The sequence below is a fragment of the Microtus ochrogaster genome, unplaced genomic scaffold (genome assembly GCF_000317375.1).
Source record: "Microtus ochrogaster isolate Prairie Vole_2 unplaced genomic scaffold, MicOch1.0 UNK4, whole genome shotgun sequence".
In the NCBI taxonomy this organism is placed as follows: Eukaryota; Metazoa; Chordata; class Mammalia; order Rodentia; family Cricetidae; genus Microtus; species Microtus ochrogaster.
In genome coordinates this window covers 8,867,069-8,880,442 of record NW_004949102.1, presented here as the reverse complement: position 1 = coordinate 8,880,442, position 13,374 = coordinate 8,867,069, and the positions used below count along the sequence as shown (strand labels likewise).

Here is a 13,374-nt window from a genome sequence, read left to right as displayed (position 1 = left end):
ATTTATTTATTTATGTGTGTGTATGTGCATGTGTGCACATACACAGAGGCATGCACGTGGCAGAGGAGGCAGAAAGAGGGCTTCAGATCCTTTGAAGGAGGAGTGACCCAGGTTTAAGAGCTACCTGGTGTGGGTGCTAAAAACCAAACTCCAGTGTTCTGCAAGAGCAGCAAGTGCTTGTCACGAGTGAGCATCTCCTAAGCTCCTTGGGTGGGGTTCCTACGGCAGTCCCTTTAGGCAGACATGACTGATTGACTCCTCTTGAAGTGCAGCCAGCATGCTTACTCCACAGAACAGTTATAAGATCAGAGGAGAAGTGCGTTCTATTTGATCTGCAATGTTGTACTTGAACTGTTCTCCCACTATCCAGTTCTGCCCTGGCCACTGGTACTGAACTCAAGCTTTAGTTCCTCTCTCTTCTGCAGCATCTGGGAAGATCCTCTCATCCCACACTGGGCTAGCAAATAATCCCCATCCTCAGATGAGCTCTTCACTGGCTTAAACTCAGATGTGGTTGAAATGGCCTTGTTGAGAACAACAGAAAGTTCCTGCCACCATAATCATTCAGGAAACTCCAAGGGTTTTAGAAGCTCTGTGCCACGAACCAGGGGCAAAGCCCAAAATATGTACTTTATATTATGCCTTAATATCCAGAACCATAAAAAATCATCTAGTCCACTCTGGGTCTTTATTTTATGGGTGAAGAGAGGGTTTGGCCCTGTGGTTGCCAGTGGGTCTTCTGTCTTAGAGCAAGTGGCAATGTAACTCCAGAATGCTACTTCTCCTGATAGATAGATGCAGGACCAGATAGATGCCGTAAGGTACAGGGATGAGCCACATAGGCTCCCTTTAAGAGGGCATCATGGTTCCCAGAGATCCATCTCTTTAGAGCCTCGGGATCTCCTTAAGAGGAGAAGCAAGGCTATGGTCCTCACCACCGCTCCCCTTGCCACCCTGAGACTTTGCCGCTCCTTTGTGTTTGTTGGTTGGTTGTTTTAGTGGTAGTAAAATATACAAGTAAAAGCAATGCCATTCTAACCCATTTCAAGGTTCCAGAGTCCTGTCTACCAGAAGAACAATCTCAGAGAGAGGATTCCCAGTAGGAGAGCCATGGATAGAGGACGTGCCTCCCTACCTGTTTCTCTTATGCTTGAGGCAGTTAAAGGTATTGAGATGAGTCAGGTTCAGCAAGAGACATGAAATGCTGCTGAAAACTGATGATATAATTCTGGAAAAGGCAGAGAGATGGGAGTGGGTTAAACCAGTCTTATGGACAGGAGGTAGAAACTGGAAACAGAAGGGGGGCCAACTCCAACCTGAGCTGAGGGAGGCAAGGGAAGTGGAAACACTTGCTGGATGTTGCATGCTTCTCTCTGAGTCAGCCACTGTGCACATGTTAACTCATAGAATCTTCAGAACATACATTTGGAAGAAGATTGCTCATCCCCAGAGTCAAGCCAGCCAATGACAAATGCACCCTTATTGATTCTGAAACCAGATGAAGCAAACGAGGACTCCATAACTTAATTCCCAGCACCCAAATGTTAATGACTACGGTGTCAGTGTTCCTAAGCCCCTGGGCTTGGAAACAGGGCTTCAGACTCAAGTCCTGGGGGGAGTGTGGCACTTTCTCTGACATTTCCCATTGAGCTTTGAGTCTGTAGGTGGTTTTGCACCTGGCATCTTAGCAGGCAGCAGGTCAGTCTGGCATGATGGGTGGGAGGAAGGGCAGGGTGCTGGAGATGGCCTCTTCATGCCTTGTTGCCGAGGGGAAAATTGCCATTTTACATTTCAATTAAGCAGGGGCACTGGGGTCAACCATCAGCAATACTTGGAGGAAGATGTGTCCAGCCCATCCCTGGGCCTCTCCAATTATTATTAATGAACTTCCTCTCAGAACTGCCAACCTTTTTATATGCAAACTAGGCCTTTATGGGGCCATTGCTAATCAGGACTCATTAGAGCACTCCTAACAAGCTTTGGTGAGAATCTTACAGGGGACAAGAGAGAAAGGCTTTAGCTCTTGACATCTCTGGACAAGGCAGACCTCCAGCCCAGCTCACGTGGAGCGCACCGTTCCAACTGACTGAGCAATTCCATTCCAAGAGGGTCCTGCCCATGGCACCTGATCTTCCAAAAGCAGGAGGAAGGATGGGGATGCAAGAAGTCAGCTTCTTCAGCTGTCCACCCATCTGCTAACACTGAGTTATTCCTTTTCCTCTCCCTGACTCAGTTTCTCCATTAGGAAGGGCTTAGTCAGGTTGTTCAGAGAAGTCTGGAATTCCAGGTTCCCTGGGCCTGATCATGGATGGCAACATTTGCTGGGGATGTGGAGGGGAGAGGTGCCAATACCCCCTGGCTCTCTCACCACATGCGTCTCAGGTCCAGCTCCCTGGGGGGAAGGCAGTCCTAGCCTCAAGCAGAGGTGGCTCTGCAGTATCCAAGGACTGGCTCGTGGCTCCCCATTATCATGGAACTGCTGCCCATAGTCCTGCAGCCCCCACACACCTCCCTTTTGAACCCAAGCATCAACCTCTTCATGGAACCATCCCTCTTGCCTATGTATGCCACATTGGCATCTTGTCAGAGCATGGGGGATCAGATAGATGGATGCAGGGGGTGTGCAGGATTGGAGCCACTTAGACTCCCTGTGAGGGCATCTCCTAGTTCCCAGATACCCACCTCTTCAAAACTTTGAAACTTCCTGTAGGAGGAAGATCAAGACTGTGCTAGGTCCTTGCCTCCACTCCCCTGCTGCCCTGAGACCTCACCACTCCTTTATGTTTTAGGAGTTTGGGTTGGTTGATCTTAATGGTTGTGAAATATACAATGAAAACAACACTATCCTCACATATTTTGAGAGTTCAGTTGAGTGCATATACACTATGCATAACCACCCCCACCGTGCCCAGCTAAGCGCTCCCCATGGAGTAACAGCCCATCTCCCCCCTTACTTGTCCATCACCATTTGCCTTTCTGTCTTGAAATATCTCTACTCTAGCTGCCCTGTGCACATGGAATCATGTAGAGTTTGTCACTGTGGGGCCAGCTTATTTCACATGGCCAGTGTGCTCAGTGTTTAGCCATATGGTTGTGTGGGTCAGAATTTTCACACTATTTAAGGCTGTATACTTCTCCATTGTGTACGTATGACATATATTTTTAAAAATTCTGTCATTCATTCATCTATGGACACTTACGGTGTCTCTGCCTCTCAGCCATTGTGGCTGATGCTACTGTGAATGTGGCCTACAGGGATCTCTTTAAGTCCCTATTTTCAGTGTTCTGAGGGACACCTAAGGGATGGAATTACCCTGTGTGCTGTTCTCTTTTGATCTGTTCTCAAATGCACAAGTCCTATCCAGTATCCAATAGGACAATATCCAAGTCCTGTCTAATGGACAAAGGGATGTTGAAGCTCAGCGCAGGGGTGTGCTAGGTTGGACCAGAAGCTCAGTGTTATCCTAGCGCAGCTCCCAGTGACATAGGGAGCCAGCGGCTCATTTGCTTTGAGAGACAGCCTCCAGTTACCTATAAGACACCTCTAATACGCCTCCCCCATGGTTTCTTTAATCAATATCACCGCATGAAGAAGACCTGTACTGGGGAGAGAAACAGCAGCCTCAGCTGAGACTCAGCAGTGAGACTGTGTATCAGCATCCCCAGGAAGGGCATGGGTGCTGTGCTTTCTACAGTCAGCTTGTTCAAAGGTCATCTGGTGTGACAGTGCCCAGAGAGAGGGTGGAACCTGGGGGGGGGGGTACTTCCTGGCACAAAGCCCAGAGCAGCCATCCCATCTTCAGACTCCATTATCCTCCAAGCTCATTCTGGCCTCTCAAGTTAGTGCTGATTGTTTCCAAAGAAAGGGACACGGTGATTCATTTCTTCCCTGGCAAAGCCCCTCTGTGGTTGCGTGGTTAACAGTCCTATTGCAGGCATCAAAGATCAGCGCTGCGTATCTGCTCGGGGGGGGGGGGGGCACATTTCCTCAGTGCCAACCATCCTCAGAGCTTAGTTGGAAACTTCTAGACTGAGGAGCCCACCAAATTCTATTCCAGAGCATCGCCTAATGCCACTCAGCCCACATACTAGAGGCTCCCTTAGGTTCCCAGCTGTGTTCCAGATTTGAGTTCTATAGGCCAAGCTGAGGCCCAGGCTGCTGCCTCCGTGTGTAGCTTCCCATATGGTCCATCTGTCCTAACTCCTGGCTGCCTGGAACTTGGCAGGCAAAGATGCCATGAGTCCCCAGAGGAGCAGGATGCCCAGGCAGCAGGGTCATTCTCTGCCAAGGAAGGAAAGGAATTAGGAGGGGCCCACAGACCTGCTAGAGATCTGGGGTATAAACTGGTACTAAAATTAACATGAACTGGCCAAGGATAGATTCCATTAGGAGTGGCCTCAAAATGGTAACATTAAGATTTGAGATTTTTTACCCTTACTCCTTCCCTGCTGTCTGAGGATGGGCATGCAATCCTCTGGGGATAGGCCATAGCAAAGACCAACATCTATGTAATATTTGTAGCAGTCACTGTCCTTTTGGTTTCCTACATGCCCAAACTGAGCCATGCCTTGTGTCCCCAGGACTGCCCCCAGCTGCTGCGAGTGGACAAGATCCTGGTTCCAGTAGAGGTGATCAAGCCCATCACTCTGAAGGCCAAGAACCTCCCACAGCCTCAGTCTGGACAGCGAGGCTACGAATGCATCTTGAACATCCAGGACACGGAGCAGCGGGTTCCTGCCCTGCGCTTCAACAGCTCCAGTGTGCAGTGCCAGAATACCTCTGTGAGTCACCCTGCTGGCCCCATTACTATGGGCCTCCGTGAGCCCCATCAGCTCAGCCCTGCTGGGCTCCCTACTCACCTGAATCCTTCCTCTACTCCTGCTCTGCTTGTCCAATCCAGTCCCTGAACCCGTGGTAGAATGGGTTCTAGAACAACCATAATGTCCACCAGTTGCCGACTCTGATTGCAGCCATGGTGTGATGAGGGTCACCTACACAAGATGTAGTGTCGGGCCCATGTAGGGGTCCAGAGCCCTGTTTAAGGGCAGATGTAGCTACAGAAAGCTGAACTTCCTCCTTCTCAAAGTCTGCTCTAGAAGTCTTAGGCCCTTCCTTCTCACCCAGCCTCACCTGAGTGTTTCATTGGAGCCCACAGAAGCCCGCCAGTAAAAAGTTACAGAAAAGCTGTATCTTAGCAGATTACACACGAAATGTCACCATAGAGCACTACTGACGGGGTGGGAGTTGACTTGGGTCAGCTGGCCCCTGCCCAGAGTTTACAAGCTCCATAGTTACGATCAAGTTCTGCCAATGAGGGTCAGTAGTCCCCAGGTTGCCAGCAACTGTCCACTGGATCTCTAAGGAGCTCGGCGTTCCTGACGATGTTCCTCTTTCCTCCCAGCCTAACCCTTTCTTTTTCATGTTGCCCTCCAGCCTTGACACTGCTCCCTTCTCTTCACCCTGAGAGCAGCTAATGTTGGTTTAAGGACTTACAGAGTTACAGTGTTCTCCAACAATGAAAAGCTGTGCAGTTCTTTACTGCACAAAAAAGAGAAGACAGAAGGCAGTTATGGTGGTGGCTTATTCGTATAGTCTCAGCATTTGGGAGGTTGGTGCAGGAGGATCACCACCAGTCTGAGTCTAATATGGGCAATGGAATGAGACCCTGTCTCAAAAAAAAAAGGGAAAGAATGAAATAAGGAAGGAAGGAAAGAAGGAAAGAAAAAAGGAAAGGAAGGAAGGAAGGAAAATAGAAAAAAATGAGAGCAAGGCAGAAGAAGAGAGAGGGGGAAAGAACATAAACGCCCCAGTTTGGGATGCTCAGATTTATGCTTGGAGAGCTGAGATGGATGTAATTTGGGTACCTTCTTTAGGGTCGAAACGTAAGAAGCATGAAATTAGATTTGTGGGCAAGTCTTAGCAGGGCACCTGAGGGCAAGTGCAGACGATGGAGCTGAAGCTCCATTTGCTCTGGGCACCCTACCCCTGCTCAAAGGGATTGGCTTACTCAAGGTCACATAGTGGTGAATAGCGGGGATGGCTGGCTTTGGGGTCTCCTCCTGTGTCACGCTATCTTGCAGTCACTCATCTTGCTACTATTGAGTAGGAAAACACTTTATTTGAGAGTCCCCCACAAAGGGCTGCATGGGAACACCCCTACTTCTCCTGCAGGAAGTAGTCCAGGAAGAAATGGGGTTCAGAAAGCCCACATTCTTGTTCTGTGTCACTCAGCAATGCAGGGGCTGATCTGTCCCCATAGCTGCCTCTCCTGTTTCATCTATGGGCAGCCAGACTAGTTTTTGGATTTCTGCAGTGTTCTAAACCTGCAAGCACAGGAGATATTAACTACTTCCTCACAACCTCCAAGGTCAAGCAAGTCACCTCAAGGGCTTGGCTCAAGTAATTCTCCCCCGAGACAAGAAGACACTAGTGGGGAGGAGTAGCCAGGATCCCCCACTGGCCTCTGCAGATACAGTGAAATTTTAGACCTTGGGGAAAACCTCCTCTCTTCCTGGGAGAAGCTGCTGCAGGGCGTGGGAAAATGTCTGCAGTGAAAAGACAGTCTATGACCTTGGTCATAGAAAGAGGGTCACAATGTCATAAGATGCTCCTGGGACCCCCATGCTTAGCCTAACCTGATCCCATAAGCCCCCTATAAACTTTCTTTGTGCCATGGAGACTAACTGACCTTCCAAGAAGCTGATTTAGACCAGCTGCTCATCTTCCTCAGTGATGAGTCAGAAGCAGCCTGGATTGCCGCGTCCTCAGCAACCATAGTGGAAGGGTCACTTGCCAGTGAGCCCTCAGTAGTCACAGGAGACTCTCTGGATATGACGGTGACACTAGAATTACCCAAGAAAAAGGACTCAAACGGCCAGGCCAGGATTGTTCCTTCTTGTTTAGGCACTTGGCGCTAGCATGAGAGGGGACAGGACAGGGTAGATATCTGTCTCATCTGATTCTGAGTTTGGCGTTTAAGGTCTCAAAGAGAACACAGCTCCCCATGGGAACCCTCTCATCTGGAAAGCCAGTTCTTCAAACCCCATGGTAACCTATGATTTTGCTGCAAGCCGAGGCCACTGCACTTCAGAGTGCTAGGTCCCACGCACTTCTGTGTCTGCTTCTAGAAGATGTGGAGCCTTGTGACTGGCTGGATCCAGAAGCCAAAGTTCTGACCAGCCACCACGGACAGTTCTGGGCCCCTCAGCCAGCTCTGCCCATGTGACGTTTTTCACTTAACTATAGTGATAGGAGAGTTTTAAGTCTCCCAAGGCACTGAGACAGCAGGAGGTATAATTTCGAAATAGATTCAAGAGGAATCCCCTGTCCTAACTAGATCCCTGGGGCTGCACCCTTCAGGAGGGCTCAGCCTGACTTTCTCTAGGAGCCCCTATTTTGGGAAGACTGAGAGGCAGTCTCAGGTAGATCCCAGGGTAATGTGGATCTCAGCCAGGATGCCAAGTAACCTCCTTAATCTGGCAAACCCTACTCCCAGAGTCACAGAAGCAGAGCTGGCTTCTGATTAACAGAGGGGAATCCGATTAATCTTCTGGATTCTGTTAACAGAGGTGACTCTGAAACCGAAAAGTTGAGCAAACCCCAGCCATGGAGCTATTATATTCCATGCTTTGTGCTGTCCCTGAAAGCACCTGTCATGGGCAACTTCCGGGCAGTATGTAGAAGGGATTGTTTGTCGTGATCTCTTAAGTAACCTGGGATGGGGAAAGGGAGGGAGTCTAGTTGGCAGATCAGTGACAAAGGTATCAAAGAAGAGCAGAGAAAGAGGGGGACCCTGAAAAACAAGTCTGCTCGAGTGGGCATGCCTTTGGCCTCAGTATGCAGATGGGATCACTTCCAGACCCACTATTTAGAGACAGGCCTGGTGCCAGTGGCTATAGCTCCTGGGGACAGTGGGAGGAGCAGGGGGGGCTGGTTACAGGCAGCCACTGAGGGAGCCACTGTGGGGATGCTTGGCCTACTTTAGACCAAGGCTCCAGGAAAATGTCAAGTGCTGCTAATAATAGAGCCTGCCACCTCCTCTCAGGCTGGCGGTCACGAGCATGAGTGGGCTGCAAAGGGCACCGGCCCACTGCAGTGCTGGTCGAAGAGGGAAAGAGGCCATGAAGCAGGCCAGAGCCCTGGAAATAGACACAGCACCCCAACCAACTCCTGGTGTGCTCTTGTAGTTTTCTGGCTTATTCATTCAAATAGCAGAACTCTCTGGCAGCATCTTGTGGCACTCAGGACAAGGGAGTGCTCAGAGGCAGGAATGACTCCATGCAGAGGTCTTCTCTGCCTTACAAGGAGAGGAAGCCGGGGGTCATGCACCTCCAGGGTGATGGAGAAGTTATCGACTAGAGGGATCGCAGTATACCAGCCTTGATTGAGACACTTAACCTCCTGACCTTCTGGAGCCTGTAACCTCCGGTCCCTGCATTCTGTGTCCTGTGCAGCCCTGAACTTTGCACAGACAAACTGCCTGCTGATTACAGAGAACTATATAAATGCTAAGTGGGGCAGAATGAGGGAAGTCAGGGGGATGGGAGCCCGAAGTCCAAGCTGCCCAGCTTGGGACACACGAAGAGCTCCTACTGTGCCCTATGTGCCCCATATAGATGCAAGTCATCTAGAGAGGGCAGACATCCAGAACATGGTGACTTCCCTAGAGGCTCAGGGCTGGTGGGGGCACCTGGGTTAATGATGTCTGCAGTATTTCCCAGTTGCAACCTCAGAAAATAGGAGAGAGAAAGGAAAAGCACTGCCCAGCATATTTGATCCCCCATAGCCTCTTGTCTTTTAATTTTCTTCAAAAGGAAAACGCACATAGACGTGTGCACGCACTAGAACACATGAGCATCCTCAAATGCATACAGCTCCATATGTACCAAGTGTCTGGCATGCAAACACTCAGTTCATGGCTGCTATTATTATTCTCCATAAACATAAACACAGGCAGCACAAATAGAGTTCCATTCCCAGGTGTATACACGCAGATTAAAACACACAATACTCTTTTGGGGACTAGAACAGGTGACAGACGCTGTGCTCAGAGCTGTGTGTATTATCTTCAGGCCACGTGGTAATCATCAAAGGTGTGGACTGGTTCTTAATTCTCACTTTCCAAATGAGAGACCCAAAACTTGGGTCATTTGCTCATACTCATGTGCCACTCTGGGTGTGTGTGTGTGTGTGTGTGTGTGTGTGTGTGTGTGAGAGAGAGAGAGAGAGAGAGAGAGAGAGAGAGACAGAGAGAGACAGAGAGAGAGACAGAGAGAGAGACAGAGAGAGAGACAGAGAGAGAGAACGTGTAATCATGTTTACACACAGAGACAATCACACACATGTATAGTAAGAATTTCTCGTCTTCCTTCCTGGGCCATTTCAGAAACATCTGGAAAGGGGCCTGAAGATTTCATTGATATCAGGCGAACTCCATTCTAGTCAACATGTGCTGTTCCCACACTGGGTCCTGGCTAGCGTGGCCTTGAAGGATAGAAGCTGGGCTTCAAGCCTGACTTAGCCACACCAGCACCCTTCCAAATCCAAGTCTCCGGATGGCCAGTGCTGCCAGGTGTTCAGTTGGTAGACCAGATCAGATGGCCACATTTAGTCACCTCACTCACTGGGGTCTATTGTCCTGCAAAGAAGAAGGGGACCAGGAAAGTGGTCAGCCAGAGCCCCACTGCTCTCTTTCACATAAAGGAAGGCACCTTCCTTTACAGAATCCTCCCTCTTCTGGGCAGCCCCTGACTTCCTACTTCTGGCAGGATTCTTAATTTGTGGTCATTGCAAGAGCCACAGGGAAACTCTTTCCAAACATGTCCATCTCCAGATAGTGGAATTAGCCATTTCTGGGGTAGGGTCCTAGGTTTTGCACCTCACTCCTCATTCTAATGTCCACTCCCAGGGGCTAGAGTGACATAATTTGGGGTGACCCAGTGCTGTGTGAAAAAATTTCCTGCAGAGATAGCAACATACATGTCTCCTTATCCCAAATAGGGACCCCATGACAGACCAATATATGGATACCACTAAAGTCCAATTTGGTGAATCCATGTGATTTATTGGTGTTACTTACAGGAGTATGGGTGAGGGGTTACTCCCAGGAGCAGAAATGACTCAAAGGCAGCTGAATTGCCAAAGCTCACTCCTGGGTGACAGCTCACAAAACTGGAAACCTGGAGCCCACTGCACAGCCTGCAGTTAGCTCAACAGGTTGGAGAATGTCTTGTCCAGATGTATGAGGTTGGTTTTGATCTCTTTCAGGCAGGTCTGTCAGTCTCTGATTCTTCCAGGCAACTGCTGTGGTCTTGGAGTCTTTGCAGTTTGTTTAGTCTGAGAATCTTCTTTGCAACTTTATTGCTTACTCTGAGAGGGAGGGGCCAAATGAATCTTGCTACTTTCCGGTACTTCCTGATGCTGTTTTGAGTTGATTACCTTCCTGATTAAACAGCTTCCCTGCAGAAAGCAATGTTCCAATCTCAGGAGAAACTGCTAAACAAAACCCAGCCTGACTAACACATAGCTCAGTCCCTAGGTAGTTGCCTTCCCCTGCCTATAATTTTACTTTTCATCGTAACCCATTGTCAGCCACAACCAAAAATCATTAAATGGAAAAATCCCAGAAATAGTTTTAAAATGGAATTGACTCCTCCCCCTTTTTTCCTGCATAGCAGAAATGAGCCAAGTCTTTGTCTCCTGTATCTATCCCATATATGCTACCTGACTGTTGATTACTTAGTAAACAACTTGGTTATTGTGTTGGTTTTGTTAGCGTATTGAGACAAAGTAACCTTGGCTGGCCTGAAACCCACTATGTATACCAGGCTGGCCTCAAGTTTACAGAGATCCTCCTACTTCTGGCTGGGTTAAAGGCATATAGGCCACTATGCAAGCTTTTGGTTACCGTGTTAACAGATACAAAGTTACCAGTTTGATAGAGAGGAGAAAAGGGAGAATATGCGTGTGACTTTACAGTGTGTTGTAATTGTTCTACTTTTTTTTATTGTATTTTATTTATTTTTTATTTTTGCTGTGCCTTAATTATGTCTACATCATTGGTGTGCATGTGCAAAATAAAAACAGCATAGAGTTGGATACTCTCTGAGGTTTCAGGTAACTAATGGGGCTCTTCAATATATTTCTCAGATTTGGGGGTCACAGCCATACTGAACCAAAGCCTCTGCTGTCATTTCTTCGGGGCAAGGGGCCTTTGCTTTCTCCTCCGTACCCAGCAGGTGTCAGTCACAGAGCTGCTGAGTGAGAGGGTGAACAGTGTGCTGGGAGCGTCTCCATGTTCAGGAGAATGCCAAGTGGTTTTGGCTGAGCTGAGTTTTTGCTGCTTGGAAGAGGGAAATTAAAACGCTTGAATGTTAGGATTAAACCTGAAGAGGCCTGACTGCACACACTGCTTGTTAAAGGACCCCCCAGCACACTCACCGTGTACTTTATTCTGTAACTCAAGGCATGGGGTAATTCTCTAGGCTTTAGAAGCTGCTACAACAAGCAACAGATCTACTCTTGCCCAGTGACAGAGGCTTGGATTCCAGCCCCAGAAATTCTCGCCAGGCCGGGACGTCCAGTGTCTGTGGCTGATTTCCCCTCCTGATCACTGGAAGTGCTACAGCCATCTTGGAGAAGGGATACTTTCTACCATCTCCCTTGAGATCCACCCACAGCCACAGAAGTTCAGACCCTCCAACCCTTGACTCTGGGCTGAGAGAGCCCATTGGATTTGCAAGCCTAACTTCTAACCAACAAAATGCCAGTCCTTAGCCCTTCCTGTACAGAAAAGTATGTCAGAGCTCCAGTCCTCTGTCCTACCCGTTGTGACAGGGAAGTCTGCTGGTATGATGATGATGATGATGATGATGATGATGATGATGATGATGATAATAATAATAATAATAATAGCACCAGGTACTTTTAACACTGATGCCCATGGCATCTGCTCACTGCCCTTCTCTTCACTGACCAGTAATTGCAGTGGGAAACAGAGCGGGGGCTGCCACACACGGAGCCTTCATGCTGTACCTGGCATCTCTGAGTCAGCATCCTCTTCCCTGCCTTCATCATTTCCATCTGACCATGTACATGCATCTGTATTCAAGAAAATACACATATGCACAGCCATGGCTAGTCCTGAACCCTGTGTGCTCTATGGGGCCCCGGGCTAAGCACTCGGATCTCCATAGAGATCTCTGTAACATTTTTTTTTGTTCTTTCCGCACCCCCACCCCCAATGTGGTTGCAGTATTCCTATGAAGGGATGGAGATCAACAACCTGCCTGTGGAGCTGACAGTCGTGTGGAATGGGCACTTCAACATTGACAACCCGGCTCAGAATAAAGGTGTGAAGAGGCTAAGGCTGGTAGAAAAGGCATGAGGAGTGGGAGTGGGGCGGGGGAGAGAAGAAGGAAGCAGAGCAGCGCTGCCTTCCTTGGTCATCATCTCATCCCCACCTCCCAGCACCCATCAATCTCCCTTGGGCTTTGAGTCTTTCCTTCACAAACCTAGCTCTTCTCCATCCACGTTTCCCTGCCATTCTGGACCCAGGTTCTGCACTGTGGTGGCTCCCAGGGGTGGGACAGAGGGACGGGAGTTTGATGGAAGGATAGCTGAGACCAAATGGGGACCCACAGTTTCCCCTGTAGCCATTCTCAGCCCATCCTCATCCCAAAGTGCCTCTTGTCCCTGTCTTCCACAGTTTACCTATACAAGTGCGGGGCCATGCGTGAGAGCTGTGGGCTGTGCCTCAAAGCTGACCCAGATTTTGAGTGTGGCTGGTGCCAGAGCCCAGGCCAGTGCACCCTGCGCCAGCACTGCCCTGCCCATGAGAGCCGGTGGCTGGAACTGTCGGGAGCCAACAGCAAATGCACCAACCCTCGGATCACAGAGGTAAGCTGCTGCCAGGCTTGTAGCTCACTCCAGGCTGGTAAGCCACTCTGTAGCCTGCTAGGGACCAGGGCTTTAAAGACAATGCCTGGCTATGGGATTGATCAACCCTTGTGGTCACCAGGTAGACTTGGGTGCTCTGACTAGCTGGGCATTTTTCATTTTCCTTTATAGATTCTATGGATGCTTAGGCTTGGTTCAGAGAACTTTCTATCACCTAGGGAACAGAAAGGGACTCCAACCCTGTTGGGGGTCTTACTGCCCTTCCCTCGTGTACAGAGACCTCAGTGACAAGGCTGTGAGCTTTATCAACAATGGCTTCACTTGAAGTTGGTCACTAGAAGCTTCACTGGAAGCTGCACTAGATCTAGGGGCCAGAGCCCAGCAGAGAGACCTCAGAACTTGCCCCAATAAGACCTAAGCTGTACAATTAGAAATAAATCTGCATGGAGTTTCAAAATCTAACTGTGGAGAATTAG

The 13,374-nt window shown here is 49.1% G+C and overlaps 1 protein-coding gene across 2 annotated transcripts in view; it reads left to right on the top strand.

Annotated features, from left to right (window-relative positions):
* Plxna4 (plexin A4) overlaps positions 1-13,374 on the top strand; it is a 460,336-nt gene that overhangs the window by 372,121 nt on the left and 74,841 nt on the right. For both annotated transcript variants that reach the window (XM_013353255.2, XM_026788585.1), the window contains exons 10-12: positions 4,582-4,782; positions 12,255-12,351; positions 12,708-12,898. In XM_013353255.2, the coding sequence (XP_013208709.2) occupies positions 4,582-4,782; positions 12,255-12,351; positions 12,708-12,898 (489 nt within the window). The remainder of the gene's footprint in view (positions 1-4,581; positions 4,783-12,254; positions 12,352-12,707; positions 12,899-13,374) is intronic.